Source organism: Callorhinus ursinus, unplaced genomic scaffold (assembly GCF_003265705.2).
Source record: "Callorhinus ursinus isolate GAN/ISIS: 27379988/994484 unplaced genomic scaffold, GSC_fseal_2.0 scaffold128, whole genome shotgun sequence".
Classification (NCBI taxonomy): domain Eukaryota; kingdom Metazoa; phylum Chordata; class Mammalia; order Carnivora; family Otariidae; genus Callorhinus; species Callorhinus ursinus.
In genome coordinates, this window is record NW_027397190.1 from 467,222 (window position 1) to 484,804 (window position 17,583).

Genomic DNA, 17,583 nt, shown 5'->3' on the forward strand with positions numbered 1-17,583 from the left:
AGGAAGCGCTCTCCCAAGGGAAGGAAATGAGATCTCCACGGGGCCTAACTGAAACCACAAAGACTGTTCTGTGACCGCATCGCACCTGCAGACGCCACGGGGCCTGCCGCCTGCCCTGGCCCACCTCACCTGGGCCCCCGGCTGCCTGCGGTGGTCCTCCCGCTGCACGGTGTGGCCTCCAGGGTGGCCTCCGGCGTGGCCTGGGGCTCCCGGGGCGGGGGCCTCTTCTTCTCGCTGTCGCTGTCGTCACTGCCCTCTCCTAGGATGTCATCCACCTGGCAGAGCACGAGAGTCAGTGTGGGGACACATCCACCTCCCATCCCACGTCCCGTGGCCCCCGCCCACACCCAGCCACACGCACACGCTTTTGGTGGACGGGCTGCAGTCCAGCCCCACGCTGGGCCAAGTCCCTGGGTCTGCAGACGCACTGCACCAAGGGGCACCGAGCAGGTGCATGAGGAGGGCGAGGGAAAGCTGGGAAGGCCCAGGCCGCCCCTCCTGGGATCCCAGGACCCCACGTGTGACCCTGGTGCAGGTCATGGGGACAGCCGGGCAGTCCTCTCTTGGCGGCATGATTCTAACAGGGGTTTTCTCGCTAGTGCGCGAATGAACTTTACGGTGAACAGAATCAGAGGATTCTGTTCAAATGCTCATGATCAATGAGCCACACAGAACGACTGCCTTCCGGGAAGCGCTCTGGAGTCTTGGGGTGGGGGCAGCTGCTGCCGGTGGGGTCCCCAGCTGTGCCCGGGGGCACCTGTTCTCTCCCACAGGTCCCAGGCCGAACCATTCACAGACATGCCAAGTGAGGGTGATGGGAACTCATAGGCAAGGGCCCTAGAATCAGCCCTCACCGCTCCCCTACAGCTCGGGGCAGATCTGCTTCCGGACGCCGGGTCCCCAGGGACGCCCGCCAGGGGAGGCTCCCATGGCTCTCCCACCAGCACAGCTAGGCCGGGCTGCCCAGGCCAAGGGGGATGAAAGCTGCCTCCTAACACCTGTTCAGTCAGAAGGAGCTGTTCCGTCAGATTTGGGGTGGGCCTGGAGACAGAAGATGGGGTGAGGGTTGGCCTTCCACCTGTCTGACCCTGGTCTCCATGCCTCTCTCTCAAATTCTCCCTGGTCCTCTCACAAAGACACTGGATACCAGAAGAGATCAGGTGGAAAGGAGAAAATAAGGAACGGGAGGTGACCCACTGCACCAGGACAGAACTGTCCTGTCAACGGCTTTGGATTTCTGAGCACCTCCAACGACATTTTTGGAACACCGCTTGTTTTCTCTGCCGGCACAACTGAAATTGGGATCTTTCTTTGTTCTAACTTAACATGTGACAGAAACACTGTGTGGCCCCCATCGGTGGGTGGGCTGGGGGCCCCGCAGTGCAGGGCAGCAGAGCCAGCCCTTCCTAGGGGCGTGTGTGGTCAGGGTGGCCAAGCCCGGAGGGCAGACGTTCACAGAGGTAACTCCCAGGCTCAGAAGCTCGGCTTCAAGGCCTCTGTAACTTCCCCAAATGTACGCACGCCTGAGAAGTGCCAACACGTTTCAGGACGTTAACATCAACTTATTAAAAAAGGCGCAAAGTGGAACACAAAGATGACCACACTAACAAGTGCATCGCTTGAGTCCTAGGGACCACACTTCAGAACTGAAGGTGTTTTTCCCCCTCAAAATATATATACAGAAAAAGCAAACAACGATGTCAAAAATCCTCTAAGTCAACATAATTACGTCTTTAGGACCTCAAAGTGGATGATTACGTAACAAGGTTATCTGATGTGTAAAACAGTAAGAGATCTATTTATTGGTCTCTGTCCCTCTGTCCTGACATGGAGCTCCTGAGCCCCTTGCACTTTCCAGATGGACAGCAGCATCTCTTTTTCTAATGAGGCGACTCTAGGTGGGCTCTGGGCGGGTCTGGTCACCGGAGACCGGCCAGAGCGAAGCCTGGAGCCTGCAGCCCCACCCCCACCCTCCAGGCCTCGGGGAGCTTCCGCATCCTGGCAGGCGGCCCACCCCAACTCCACGGGGACGGCGGCCCCTACGCTCGGGACCCTGCGCACCGCACCCTATGTGGCTCTTCGCCTGTTCATCTGCGTCTGTCATGCTCTTCGTTACGTGATAAGCCGCTAAACGTAGCGCAGGAGCAGCTCTGGCAAAGGATGGAATATGCCAGGAGCAGGCGGTGGGAACCCCGAGTCTCAGCTGGTTGGTCACCCGCAGGCGTGACAAGCCCGCACCCCCCACGTGTGACTGGCGTCTGACGAGGGGGAGTGTGGAGGCTGGCGGTGTCAGAGCTGCTTGCTGTGACCCCCACATATCTGGGCGAGAATGGATGCGTCTTTCGACCCACTTCCCAACACGGACTTAAGACAAGAGCCACCGGGTGTGAGGGCACCGTTTTCCCAACTGCCAGGCCATGCTCTGCAGGGACGCCGGGCCGGCTGCAGCCAAGGTGAAAGCTCTCTGTGGGAACCCTGCTCACAGCGGCTTTCAGGCGTTTTGAACTTGGAACTACAGGGATATTATGGCTACTTAAATGTTAAATTTAAAAAATCCATTAATTCAGAAAGACCAGGTTTTCAGCTTATTCCAGAAAACACAGAGAGGAAGAAAGGCAGTCAGAGGTACTTAACTCACAAAAACGGACTTTTCCCCATGGACAACTGGGTCGTGTCCCCTAAGGAAGCTCCCGGCAAGGCTGGCCGGCTGCAGCCCCTCCCTACAATGGGCCAAGTGCATGCCCTCCTGGCCCCGCCCCACCAGCCCCTCAGCGCATTCAGGGACAGGGCCGCTCACTCCTCGCCTCCCGGCATCAGGCACCCCCACAGGGCCTGTGAGCTTCTCCGCATGGACCACGGGGGCTCTGATGGATTAAGAGGAGGTCCTAATCCAGAGCAGCTTCCACCCGACACTATCAGTCGCTCCCACACTGACCTCAGTGAGAATATGGGAACGGCGACAGCTACGTCAATAAAGCAAAAATCATCATATGTCACTACAAAGTTTTTACACACAGCGTTTGCTCCTGAGCTAAATGCACTTAATAGAAAGCATGGAGTTAGTTCTAAGAAGTTAGCGCATTCACACTTCACCATTATGTTCCATTGGCTGTATTTACTCTATGTTGATGAGCAAATCTATTAGAATATTCTATTAAATTTTCCTTTGAAAATACTTCAGGCCTTTAACTCTGCATCATACCTTTTCAAGAGAAAAAAGAAGAATTTAAAAAATCAGTTATTTTAAACGTGACCACCAAAGTACACAACCACAGCCTCTCGGACACCGCGAAGTGACCCGAAAGTGTTGGTGCTGTCTCCGAGCAGGAGCCCGGTCGCTTCTCGAGTCGGCGGACAGCTAACCCAAGTGTGTGTTCATTCTGCCAGCTGACTGGAAGATTCAGAAAAACACTGTGCACGGCCCAACTAAAATCGTGGATACACATTAAAATCTGGCCGTATCTAAATTATGCTTAACCTGCCTCCCTAGCGCAGTAGGCAGCGCGTCAGTCTCATAAATTATGCTTAAACTTGCTCTTCCTCATTCTGCTTTTCTCATATGAAAGGATCTGTTTCAGAACAAAAGACATTTTTCCAGGGCTTTCTTTTACACAGAGGTAACTGGGCTTTTTGAAAAACAGTAATGTGTAATGAACTAGTTATTTCATAAATACTATTTAAAAAGATGCTAGGGTAAAAACTTTAGAATCTTAAGGAAAAATCTAAAAGTATGTGAAGAGAAGAACAAAATTCATTTTATACTGAATTAACTACTGAATTCTCCAAGGGCCAACACGGATCACACTGAATGCACTGGAAAACATTCCCATCCCTCACTTGGAAGACGCAGGACCATGGGGATTACGGACTCCTCACGGCCTCTGTCTGCAGAGAAGTAAGGCAGCCAAGTGGAGAGTCGTTGAGAGAGGGAACAGAAACACGTCCCGGGCTGGAAAAGCAAACTTCCAGTCACTCCCTCTAACAGGCGACCTTCTCTCTTGATAAAACTGGAAATGTGTCTAGACACATTAGAGATTACTTTCTCCAAGGAGGACGCAGAAAAAAGGGGACCGAAGCGGAGCTGCCCAAGTCCACCTGGACCTGTAAACTCGAAACAGACAAGGCCAAGAAAAAGCCTGCCATTCCCTCTGCCGCAGCGGCCTGGGAGCCTGCAGGCAGCAAGAAAACGCCCGGGCAACACTGGTGGCCGTGGCTTCAGGCCATCGGCGGGCTTGCCACAGTTCCTTCGGCCGTGGCCTCCTGCACGGACTGACCTGGCCGAGCCTGCAGGACAGACACTCCAGGAAACGAGAAACAAATTAGGACATGTATCCCCATTTCACTCTCCTACTATTAAAATGCTGTTTTCCACAACTTATCTTCAATCTCAAGTGATTTTTCTAAAGGTTAATGTATGTTAGTCGTCTCACGACATCTAGAAAGTTCATGACCCTGTTTACGGAGCTGCCTGCTTCCTGATGCAACACAACACCGTGCTAAGACACAAGAATTCTCACGGTGAGAATTTGGTGAAATAACTTTGGGAAGCCTGCTAACCCATGTAAATCCCTGAATGTCACAAATGTATCTGTTGGTCCATGAGTACCTGCTCCGAACAGAAGCGTGTGAACAGAAGGGTCACTTGGCAAAGTTACGGAGGCATCCCTGCCCAATGTCCGGGCCTGATTCCATTCCAAGGAAGAAAGCCCGTTTGGCGTGACCACGAGGCTGCTCAGGCTGGACACATATAGAGATTGCACGGCAAGCCTGACCGCTGAAAGGGCTGAAGAAAAAAGGAAAACATTCAGGCTGCCATGAAAACAAGCAATTAAACCTCTGCAAGCGCTTACTGCTCATAAAATGTGCACATGACGCCTAGGGTTAGAGACTTCTGTGACCTAGCCTCAGATAACTCTCTCAACGATCCCCAGCCATCTCTTCTGTGTGTGTGGCTGCCAATGAACACCGAGTCCTGCCATGTGCCCTGTCCCTGCAACCCTGACTGGGAGGCATCCTCTCCGAGCACACGCACAAGGGCTCCCAGCACTCCGCAGGGCCCTCCTCAAATGCAAGCCTTCTCCACACAGCCTGCTGTGGAGCCAAGAGAAGACACAGAACATGGACAACGTCACTCTGCTTTATGAAACTCTGCAACTGGCCAGACTGGTCTGTAGCATCAGAAACCAGTAAATTTATGCCTTCGACCAAGCTCTGGGGGTTTGCAGCCATCCATCCTCCAAGTATCTGTGCCACACCGATGTCCTCCCCGTCTTGGGAATTCCGACACGCACGTGATGGCTCTGATGGTGACCGGACGTCCCCGATGCTCTGACCACGGCCCCCGATCTGTTTTCCAGCTCGTCTTCAGGGTGGTTTCGGCAAGCCCTGTTCGTGGGCTCTTTCCTCTTCGCCTCCACTCGATCAGGGGAGTGTCTGGAGAGCGTCAGGGACTTTGCTCAGCATGTGCCTTTCTCAGTTCTGAAATTCCCGTTGCTTGTTCTTCATCACGTGCATTCCCTTCAAGGCTGCGTGCCTCTGCCCAGGGAGCACGGCGCCGAGCTGCTCTGCAAGTGCTGGTCTCAGAACCCCGACGTCTGGGCTGGCTGGGGTGGGCGTCTGCTGCCGCTCACTCAGACTGGGCCTGGACGGCTCCAACAGGCCATCCTCTTAGAGTCTCTGGAGAACACGCGTCTGTGTTAGCAGGCGACCAGCCTGGGGAGGGCGGGTAAGATACAGAGTTCTGCCTCCTTCTGTGGACTGCGACATGAATTTTATGCGTTTGTGATGCTGCTCCATGGCCTCTTTGGGTCTCACAGGGAGGTGAGCCTGCGGCTCAGTCAGCGCCGACACAGAACTGGGGTGCTCCCCTCAGCCCCTGAGCTGTTGCACAGTACGGTGTGGCTGGGGCTACCCACGGGGAAACAGGTGGAGGAAGGTGCCTCCATACTCTCTGGGCCACAGATCTCCTGTCCCCAGACCCTCTGCGTCTGGTGCCTGCCCTAGAACAGAGCCGGGGCGGAGATGCCCCTGCCTCCAAATCGGGGCAAGAGCTGGGGGCACAGGAGGGAAAATGCCAGAACACCCACTACCAGGCTTGCTCTTCCCTGCTGCACCCATGCTGGCTTTCAGGAACCGCTTTGCTCCTTCTCGCTTTCTGAAATTTCAATTTTTTTTCCCCTTAAAGTAAGCTCTAGGCCCAACGTGGGGCTCGGACTCATGACCCTGATCAAGAACTGCCTGCTCTACGGACTGAGTGGGGCCCTCCTTTCTCTGTTCCATGGACTTGAGCTGCAGGTACAGGGGAGGCTGGGGGAGGCCGTGGCGGGGGTTACCCACCTGGGCCAGCACGGGGGGCGGTGGTCAGCGATGGTTTGCTCTTCCTCCAAACCATGATCCTTCCCTGCACTTCTTCAGTGTGTGTGAGTAGCATCACTCGCTGGTTCTCTTCATTATGTATGGCTAACACTTCACCTACTGACCTGACTCTGAGCAAATCTTCTGTTTTACCATATTAGACCTTTCACTTTCAGAACAGACTGCTGCATGTTTTAACTTGGAGGGTGGGACCTTTGTTTTGGAGCCACAACCCCCACATCCCACCACAAAAACTGCTCATCGGCCTCTGAACACACACAGTGAGAATTCCATTCTGTACTTTTCTTGTGTGTCTGCCTAAAATGTAAACACACGTGAATAAACCTGATCCATGAGAACAGCACACTACAATAAAACATACAACCTCTGAGAAGTGACACCTTGTGAAAAATCACACACAGGGTCGAAGACTCCATTAATTCTAAGGATCGTAATCTGGGCAAAGCATTATGAACGTGTTAACAACAGTAACAATCCTGACCCAGGAACACAAACTAGAACAGTGTCGCAGACACACCTGCGTGGGCCCCCACCACCCCCCAAAGCTGGGGTCCATGGTAGCTTCTGGAATAAACTTGCTTCGTCCCAACATTTCGAAGCCAATAGAAAATGTGCCTGTTTTATTCCAAATATAACTGCAAAACAGCATTTGCCGCCAGATGGGGCAGACCGGCCATCAGGGGTGGGAAAAGCTACTCTGTGAAGATTTTCCTGATGCACGAGTCCCACACCGAGTGCAGCTTCGAAGCAAAAGGGAAAAAGTGGTGGCGTGTGGCACCAGGCCGAAATCACCCCGGGCAGCTCCCCAGCATCGTGAATCCTCCAAGAGCCAAATAAATGGATGAAACCATGCGCGTGGACACTCTGGTCAGCTCATGTGGCACCATAACTCTCCAGACAACAGCACGCCCATGACGGAGGCCCCACCCCCTCTCAGGAAAGGTATCACTGTATACAAGCAGCAGGCGGCCGGAGCTCACTATGCTTACAGGTGGTGCTTACTCTTCAGAAGCAAACCTACAAGTTCAACAAAACCAAAGCATCCACACTACAAAATGAGGCTCGCCATCTCATGCATGACAGAACCCGCCACTGTGCTCAAACTGCCCACGGTGTGACCACCGTGCTGTGTCTGAACCACAGCAAAGGGTGACCGCGGTAATGGAGTCTTGGCAAAAAGCTCTGCTTTGTGTGAACCACAAGACACAAAGCAGACTGGTACCAACATGACTAAAAACAGAAAAAATAATCACACTAGGCAGCGTATACAGCAGTCCCTCCCTATGCACGGGGTATGCTGCAGGACCCCAGGGGATGCCTGAACCCTAGACATACGTGTCTAGGATAAAGCTGAACCAACAGGGAAAGGTTGCCAGTAACTAGTGGTGGACAGAACGCCACAGCGACACGCTGCCGGTGAGATGTGTGTGAACGTGGTCCCTCTCAGAGCATCGCCACCTCCTCTTGCCTCTGCTGCTCCCACCCTTCCTCCTCTGGTGGGGACACGAAGGGGGCCAAGGACGCCAGGCCGCTACTGACCACCTGACCACACGTCTGGAGGAGGACCCCCAGCCTCTGGAGCACGGCCTGCTGCAGGTACCCCGGGCCTGCAGCAAGTGAACCCCTAGATAAGGGGGGCCACGGTGGCGTTAGAACTCCTTGAAAACAGTCCACAGAAGGTTCTGTCTCAGACCGTGGTTTGCAAGGATGGTCTGAGATGCCGGCACAATGCCTGGTGCATGACAAGGACTGACGGGCCAGGGGCAGGCCCTGCAGCACCCAGAGTACCTCGTCACCAGTGAGACGCGCCTCCAGGGACTTGAGTTCAGCTGCGTTTACAGAGAACTCTGGCCGCAGGACAAAGGAGGGACAGAAACGAAGGGGACTGCGCCTGCTGGGGGCTGGGCGAGGCGTCCGGTTCCAGACACAGGGCCTCTGACAGACACACTGTGGAACACCCTGGCTGTGGAGCACCTGTCGGTGCGGACTGAAGCCCGTCGGGACAGCCGCCTCTGGCGGAGTCAAGACAACCACAGAAGGCATGGAGTGACTGCACAGGTGAGCGAGCACAGGGCGGAATCGGGACAGGGCACAGGATGGCATGGGGACCTCCTGATATGACAAAGGTGAGTAATCTCACATTTCTCAATCCTATTTCCCAGGACCCCCCATCTACTGAACCAAGTAAGAGAACTGCCTAATATGTGTACAGAATTAAGCCAGGGGGCCTGTGGCAGATCTCACAATTCCTAGAACCTAACTGTATTTAAAACAAATGTTTTTGTCAGACAGATCACTGAAAGAACTCATACAAAACATATTTTGTTATTCAGTCGACGTTCTCGATAAATCCAAGAAAAAAACACAAAAAGCAGGCCACCTAAGTCAGTTCGCCGATGTGTACAAATTTCTACAGAAACCAGGACAACTCTGGAAAAGCAATCCACCCTGAATTATCTCAAAAGAACGAGGGCTGCTAGAAAATAAAACCAGTCCAACATGTTGCTGGTAGAAACATGACCCCTTTCTATCAACCCACTCCAGTTTTTAGGAAGCTTCCTGGGCTTCTCTCCAAAGGTTTCAGGATTTCCTACAAGCCTCACCCTCCCTTCTACTCTAACGGAAGACCTCCGGGTCACTGCCTCGCAGACTGGGGTGCTCTCAGAAACCTGCCTGTGAAGCACGATCGTCACACAGGTCCTCATCTCACAGTATCTGCTCTCCTCCTGATCCAGAGCTGTGTGAGGTGAGTGCGGCACGCTGCGTGAGACTCAGCGAAGCGGACGCAGGACTGAGTGTCACTTCCTCAAACTCACAGAGCAAGGGCCCAAGACCAGTGTCCGCTGAGGCCACGTGTCTGCTTTCTAGCAGCACTCCGTGAGGCCGATGTGCATCTCCCGCCACCTGGACAACGGTGCTTTAAAGACCCTTTCTGGGCGTCTGGGTGTTTCAGAAGGGGACACGGGTGGCCACAGCATCTTCTGACACCTGGGTGTCCCTCCTGTCGGGGGCACACTCGGTTCAGGACGTCCCCACGTGACCTGGCATGAAGCTGCTCTGAGACCACCTGTGGCCGCTGCACCACCCGCTGACCACACGTAGCAGCCAGGGGCCCGGGACTGTCCCTCCAGTCGCGGCTGCTTGCTGTGGCTCTTGGGGACCTTTTCTGCTCCGGATGGAACCGCAGACAAGAGGGACCCCGTCGTACATGGGCTGGGCTGCGCACCTTCGTCTCCCTGCTTCTCAGCTTCTGATTTCTAAACCGTGCAGTCTGTGGCCCACCGTGCTTCCCAAGAACTGGGAATCCAGTTAGAGGAGCAGGGGTGGAGGCTCGGCTCTGGCTGCCACTGGGCAGGGCGCCCAGCGTCTGTGCCCAAACGCAGCTGTGGTCTCCCTGGCCGGATGCATGGGACTGAACCTCTGTTCTCGCCCCACTTACGGCACAGCCCAGTGCTTGCCGGTCCGAAGTCCAAGACTGCTCTCGCCCTCCACACCTCCTGTTGCTGAGGAGCCAGACGTAAGGCTTGAAGGCTAATTTTTATTTCTCAGAGTGACGGTAAGATTCCCACCCCTCTGATATGGAGTGAGTGCCGCAATCAGCGTTGCCTCCCAGGACCGGAGCGTCGCCGGGCGGCCAGGAGGACGGGGGAGGCAGGTGCCGGCGGCCCCACCCCTAGGGCCCCTGCGGGGTCGGCAACTCCCTTAGAGATATACAATAGCACTGAGGAAATTTTTTTGGAGAAGACATTTTTATGAAACAAAAAACAGCACATATACCAGCTAATGTTCAAAAAAATGGCAGAGAGAGGAATTCAGCACATCTGCAAACACGGTGTAACCGTCATCAGGTAAACCAGCATCTGAAGATGATAACCTGAGATGCTGGTGAGATTTTGTGCTGAGTGTAACATTTTCCTGCTGCGACTGAAAATAAACTAAGAAACGTTTTGCTGGGTATGCATCTTCCCAGTGGTCGCCATGAACACAGAGCGTGGCGTGGTGCTGGAGCAGAGTGAGGCCGCCAAGGGGCCGGCTGGGAGTGTGCCAAGAAGGGGCCACGTGCACTCGGATGCGTGATGTGGTTTTCTGCACAGAAGCTGCACAACCACCTACAAATAAACGGAGACCCCCACAGGCAGGTGGGACCCTCTCAAGGGCGCTGGCCTAGGGCAGGGCATGAGGGCCACAGGGCCCGGGGGCTGACAGGACTCAGGATGGGCTGACATGTGAGTGTCGGTCATTTCTGAAGACGACCCAGGAGACAGACAACAGACTTACAAAATTATCTGCAGCTTAGTGCTGTTTGGTTCCGAAAGAAAAATCCCCACCGTATTTAGTCTCCGATTCAAAACAGGCTCAGGCCCTATTATCCTTATTCCCACAACTAAGCATTTAAAAAAACAAAAACCCCAGCGATGTGGCCTAAATCTATTTAGCGGTGTAACGGTAAGATCCTACAATAAACTGCCGGCCGTGACCCAGGCAGGCGGTCATCGAGGGTCTCCCGCTGGGCCGTGCAGGCCACCAGCAGCCCCACCCACCCGAGGCCGGGCCCTCGTCAACGATGGGGGCGAGCACTCGCCCGTCGGCCCCACCGGTGGGTCGCAGCCGGGCTTTCCAGTGTTGCCGATGCCCTGACGCGTCACTCAAGGCCGCTGCACATCTCTCAGTGGAAGCGTCCCTGGGAAACCAAGGGTGGTGCGTGAGCGCGGTCCGCGCCTGCCCCTGGCGCGCTGGCGCCCGCGGGCCTCACCTCTTTGTCCATACTCTCTAAGTCCTCCTTACAGAGCGTGTACAGTGGCATTGTCTCTGACATGCTGGGCTGTCGCTTCCGTCCACTGGGGCCGGGCTGCTCTCCGGGTCGGTTATCTGGCAGCTCTTGAGCAAGCATCTGCCGCGGCGGCTGAACCACTCTGAAATGAATGTCACAGGTCCCACGTGAGGAACGGCACTTTGAAGGACTCCTGGCTCTTGGAGCAGGTACATAAATACATACAAACAGAGAGCATTTTAGTCACGAAAACCCACCGTGTCTCTCAACAGCGCCTACTTATGCTTTCTCAGAGCTGACTCCCCAAATCCGAGTGACGCCCCCTCGGGCTGGAAGCCAACACCTACCTTCTTGTGCCAACACAACACCACTGCACTTGGTTCCCTCATTTTAGAACAAAGGGCAAAATGTGAAGAGCTACTGAACAATTTCCTAGAAACAGCCGGAAATGTTATTTATTCTCAAATACAGTCATGCAAGTCATAAGACTCTTAAAACGACAAAGGCAACAAATTGTTTCTATCCACATTCTCTGGAACCGAAAGAATGTGCGGCGCTAGGAAGCCGGTGCACGGGGCTGAAGTCAGCCGTCCACCGAAGGGCAGGGGAGGCAATTCGGGACGACGAGCGCACAGTTCTGTTAGACGGTCAAATATTAACACAAAAAAACAGCGAGTGCTGCGGCAATGCTCTTCCCTGGGGCCCACCCCAGGCTGGCCGGGATAGTTTCTCCCGGCACCTTCCACGCTCACGTCTGCCTCCGCGTCAGACCCAAGCACACGCTCTCGCATGTCATGACCCTGAGAGATGAGGGGCTCATGCATGGCTGGCGGGTCCGCCCCAAGTGGCTGCTTCTAGGGGCTGCTCACTGGGGTCGGAGCCTGCACGAGGACACCTCGGGCCCCATGGCCACTGCCAGTCACATGCTCCCTCCCTGAGATGCTGATACAGTAAAACCTCATGATTCTGAGGAAAAACAGGGGTGCTACATCCAAACCCCGTAAGTGAAGAGAAGCAGCTATGTTAGGAAGTGAGACTTCTCCCCGATGAACATAAAGCGCCACCACACTGCGCCGCCCTCTTCTTCCTCAAACGTCAGAGCACACACCTCACCAGTGTGTCCACACAGCTCCCCGCCTTGGCACCAGGACACCGCCACCCCCACTGACCGGTGGCCCCAAATCGGGAAGACAGCAAAGTATCTTAAAAACAAGTACATTACAGTCTCCCCTCAGAAAACTGGTTTCAGCTTTAACCAAAACCTGAAATGTGCAGGCGGGTGACCCCCCCGCCCCAAGGGGCCGCTGGTCAGGGTGCGTGGGCCGGCCAAGCCACATCTGCATGGGCGCTGGCCCTCGAAAAGGCACGATTCTCTTCATCTCACAGGGCACTGGATTGGCCACCACACCAAGGGCCCCCGAGTCTCCCTTCGCCAGCAACACCCCACACCGGAGGCGGCAGAGCTTGGTCCTGTGTTTCCACCAAAGGGCAGCTCCCAGCAGGTGGGCACAGAGGCAGAGGGCAAGCACCGTCCTTAGCCAGAGCCACAAAAATGCAAACAAGCTGCTCTTTTCCTTATGCTTCTTATCCGCTGGCAAATCGCTATCTTGTTAAAAACGCGATACTGTGTTAACACGCAATGGCTTCCTGTTACTCTGAAACGCGTGAATGAGTGTCTCCCAGACAGCTCAGTTCCTATGTCTGACGTGGTCAGCTCTGGGGGATGAAACCCCCAGGACAAGAGCTCCCTGTTCCTGACACCATGCTGCTCGCACAGCTCCCCCCAAACGGGACGACAAGTGCAAGAGAAAATAAAACACAGAGGGATTCACTGCTATTCTGAGCTGCAAGCTGACCTCCAGTCCCAGGCAGGCAGGTGGGCCTCTGCCACCCTCCTGGGAGCTCAACCCTAGACCTGGGCCTCTAGGGGACCACAGGGGACGGACGGAGGAGGAGGACCAGGAGCGGGCGACACGAAGCACCAACAGGCAGACACAGAGCCCCAAGAACAGGCTGCTCTCTGCAGCGGCAGCTCAAAGAGAGGCTGCCTTGTAGGACAGGAACGCCTGAGAGGCACCGCTCTACTGCAGGCCACCACCACAAGCTGTGTCCCCGCCCGCAGTCTCCGGGAAGGCTGAGTGGGGAGCCAAGGCCCTTCCTCCCAGCCAGCCTGTAACAAGCACCCCACCACCATGCCGTGTCCATGGAGACCAACGCAGGCAGCAGCCTGGACAAGCACCCTACCCTGCCGGTAACAAAGCCCCCAGTCCAGGCTGGGAGGTGTCAGGGTTAGATGTTCGTCTTCTCCCAGCGGTAACAGCAGTGACCCCCGGGGACAGCCGGAGCCCCCACGGCCTGGCGGCAGCAATGACCACCCCCACGCAGGTGCCAAACGAGGCCGGTGCACACCTGGACTTCCCGCTGGGCACAGGTGAGGCAGTGCATCCACCTGGGCTGCTGGCGCACAGCCGGGCAGAGACAGCCAGGCACAAGGTCTGAATAAGGTCCCGATGCTCACAACGTGATATGAAGCCGTCCAGGCTTCAGTCGAAAATCACTCGTCCTACCAAGAACCAGGAAGGTCTCAAGCTGAATAAACGTCACCTCTGAGATGGCAAAGATGATACAAGTCCTGACACAGATGTTATCGCATCGCAGGAAAAGATGCTGCCACAAGAACTACAGGCCCACGAAACGTTAAGTGAGAAAACCCGGCAAAGAAGCAGAAGACACAAAGAAGAGCCGAGCAGAAGCTTGAGAACTGAAAACACTGTGACAGGCACAATTTTTAAAGACGCAGGGAATGGGCTCTACTTCACAAGGAAGGGAACAGAAACCACAAAATCAGTGAGCCTGAGGGGTAGTAGAAATTGCTCGGTCTGAACAATAGGAGAAAAGAGACTGTTCAGAACACGCAAGAGGACAACATCCAGTGTTCGCGTCCCCGATCCGAGGAGGAGGAGAAACATGGCAGAGCTGGAGAAGTCCTCAAAGAACAAGGGCTGGAAATGTCCTAAATTTGGCAAAAGACATTAAACTTTCTGACTCAAAAAGCTGAGTGAATCCAAAAAGGATAAACCCCTAAATCCACATTAGGACACATCCTCATCGAACTTATTATTCAAAACCAGGAAAAGAGTCTCGAAAGCAGCGAGAGACCTGTAATTCGAACGACAGGCCAAAGAAGAGAAACCCTTTTACCGCATCACTATAGATAAAGCACCTAAAAAGTTAAATACCCATACAGGATAAAAACTCGCAGGAACTTGGGAAGAAGGAGGGAGAACTCTCCCAACTTGGTAAAGAGCATCTACAGAAAACCTAGAGCCAACATCATACTTAAAAAAAAATGGAATGCTTTCACCTTAAGATCAAGAAAAGCAAGAACGTCTGCGGATCAAGGGAACAGGTGGGAACCCAGAAATGACCCAAACAGATGTACCCTCCACACCTGACATGGGCACCAAAGCAACGGATGGAAGACGCCTTTTCAGCTAACAGTGTGGGAGGAAAACCGACCCCCAGCCGAAAATCTCACACCTTGTGCAAAAACTCAGAATGGATCATGGCCTTCAATATAAAACATAAAAGCTATGAAACTTTGAGAATAAGACATAAGAGAAAACCTTTAGGATCTCGGACCACACAGAGAGTTCACAGACTTGACACCAAATGCGTAATTCATGAAAAGAAAACTGACACACAGAACCTGATTCATCAAAATGAAACACTTTGGCTTCGCCCAACTCTGTGAAGATGAAAAGCTACAGAGAAAATACCTTCCAGCCACACCGCTCACAAATAATACCTAAAATACACAAACAACCATCAAACTCAGCAGTCACATAACCATCCGGTTGGAAAACAGGCGAAGACACACACACGCTTCACAGAGGAGGATGTTCAGGGGCCAGCGTGTCCCCGCGGGGCGCACACGCCCGTCAGAGCGGCTACCATCAAGAACAGTGTCTACTCCAAACGCGGGCGGGGTGCAGGGAGGACTGCACTGCTGGTGGGAATGCGAAATGGTGCTGTTCCTCCAGAGGAAAACCGCGCACCCACTCAGCACACAGCGCAGCAGGTACACCCCCGGGGCACCGGTCCCACAGAAATGGACGCAGACACAAAGGTTCGGAGCAGCCTTCTGTTGGGGGGCCCGGGGCTGGATACACCCAGGAGGCTGCTCGGCCGCAGGAGAGAATGTGTGAGCATGTGTGAGCAATGCCGCAACAGTGCAGCTGGTCTTGGGCTGAGCGCAAGAGCCTGTGTGCATGGCACTCCTGGACTGACCGAAGGACGGGGAGGAGCCGGGTCAGCGGTCGCTGGGGGGGTTACAGAGGGGGCGGAAGGGAGGTGGGCACTGGAGGGCCCCAGGGGTGGTGGCGGTTCTGTGTCCCCGACACCTTGGCGGTGAGACTGGGCTGCAGGTTTGCAAGATGCTACCACAGGCAAACCAGGGCGAGGGCACACGGGATCTCTCCTACTTCCTACACCTGCCTGTGGGTCTACGGTGACACCCAAATAAAAAGTTTAATAATGGAAAAAACCCCCCAAAATGTTTACAACTGATAGCACATTATAATGACGGGTAAAAAATGAAATTCAGAATTCTGGGCTCTGTGCTTGCAGGGGTGTAAGTTTAGACTGACTGCGAGGTGAGCCCCTGTGGTTCTGGCTGCTCAACCCCCCCCACCTCCACTCCCCGACCAGGCCTCTCACCTTGCCCTCCAGGCACGTCCTGGGATCACTGCCTGTGGAAGCCCTTCGACCCTGCCTCGGGCGAGGTGGACAGAACCTGGCAACATGCAAGCAACAGCAGGAGAGCCCCAAGGAGCTCTGATCCCAAGTCCCCAGGAGAGCCAGCACCCCAGCCCAGAACTAAAACCATCCAAGGAGGACAGATACAGATCTCAGGGCCTCGGTCAGACAAGCACACAGAACAGTGTCAGTGCACCCTGTCACAATAGGGTCTGCGCGGGGTTCCAGGTTCAGAATGGGGCGGAGCCACCCCTCCTGGGGCTCTCCTTCCTGCAGCCCTCGACACACAGGGACAGGGGACCAGAGCCTCGAAGGGGCGGGCAGCTGGTGCAGGCCTCGCAGCCTGTGATTCCAAGGATTTGCAGTGTGGACAGCTTGCATCTCTGAGGGCTGACGGTGCACACGGACCTGTAGGTGCCTGGGTAGCTGTGCGTGGACGGAGGACTGAGGACACAGGCGTGTGTGGGTCCAACGAGAAATCAAAGAAACGGGGAGCTCTAGCTCTACGCAGAAAGGACGCCCTTACTCTATGCCGCAACGATGAATGGCGTGGGGCCTCTCCCTCTACACAAGCGCCTGTGGGAGCGGGACCCGGGCCTGCCTGGTCCTCTTGCCTCCGGGTTCTGGACTAGTGCCAAGACAGGGGCCGCCCCCCGTGTAGAAATGGGTCATTTCTTTCATCGGTTTTACAACGTACAGTGTCCTACACACGAGTGAGGAAAAAGATACAGTTACCGCAGTGAAGGCGACAGGCTCCCACCAGCGCACGCACGGGACTGACGCGCGTTCACCGACGGTGCTACCATCCTGCTGCTCACCTACACTGTTCAGTGAACGCTGGGGTGGAAATCACACCTCCAAGCTAAAGAAAGAAAACTTCACCAGAGCCACCTCCAGATAAGCTGCCACGCAGCGTGCGTTTTCCTCCCAGAAGACGAGGCCGAACGGTTCTTCCATGCTCTCAAGCCGAAGTGCCGCTGTTCACAAAAATTACACACTTTTCAGAACAAATAGGCGGTTATCTGTTGCCTGACTGTTACCGTTCTATGTGAAACAGCGGCACTCGACTGTATTCAAGTTCAGCTTACCATCTGCAAGTGTTTTCAGACAACACTTCATTACTTCGCCCACACCTTGGAAGTCCCTGGCCCACTGCCACTTACTGTGAGCCAGCCTCAACAGTCCCCAAACCAACTCTGAACCCCACTTCTAAACATTCCAGACACTTGTTCTGTATGCTTCAGAGAATTAACTCAAAAGGTTCGTGATCTAACTTCCAACAAGATGAAAAGCAGATTCTAAAAACCAGGACTCGCTCACGGAAATATCAGCATAGCACAGACTCGGGACGGCTTCTGACGACGTAAGAGGACTGTAAGCCGCGAGGCAGGTGCTGGTTTGTGATCCATGCTTTTAACGCGCACCCTGTCCAGTCCTCCACACCTTCCCGGACGCAGACCGTAACTCCCTGCACGACGTCATCCGCGGCAAGAATCTGAACCACACAACCGTCCGGACAGCAGTGCAGCGCCTCCTCGAGGAGGGAGTTCCAGATCCTTGTGATAGAAGCCCCCGCCCCCACTGTCATAAATCATGATATTGCTCAGCTCTCAGTGCTCAGTTGTCTGGGTCAGTCTGGGCGATGAGCACAGGAGGGTGTCAACTCGAGTCAACGAGGA

General features: G+C 54.6%; 1 protein-coding gene across 4 annotated transcripts in view; it reads right to left on the minus strand.

Moving 5' to 3' along the window:
- The window catches only part of CTDP1 (CTD phosphatase subunit 1), a 54,980-nt gene that overhangs the window by 8,602 nt on the left and 28,795 nt on the right, over positions 1-17,583 (minus strand). For 3 of the 4 annotated variants that reach the window (XR_012377255.1, XM_025860235.2, XM_073890121.1), the window contains exons 11-12: positions 11,129-11,288; positions 130-275 (exon numbers count right to left, since the gene is read on the minus strand). Coding sequence is in view for 3 of the 4 variants with exons in the window: in XM_025860235.2 (XP_025716020.1) it covers positions 130-275; positions 11,129-11,288 (306 nt within the window). In the remaining variant the exon portion in view is untranslated. Of the gene's footprint in view, positions 1-129; positions 276-11,128; positions 11,289-17,583 lie in introns of those variants that run through there. The other variant, XM_025860236.2, reaches the window with a different exon arrangement.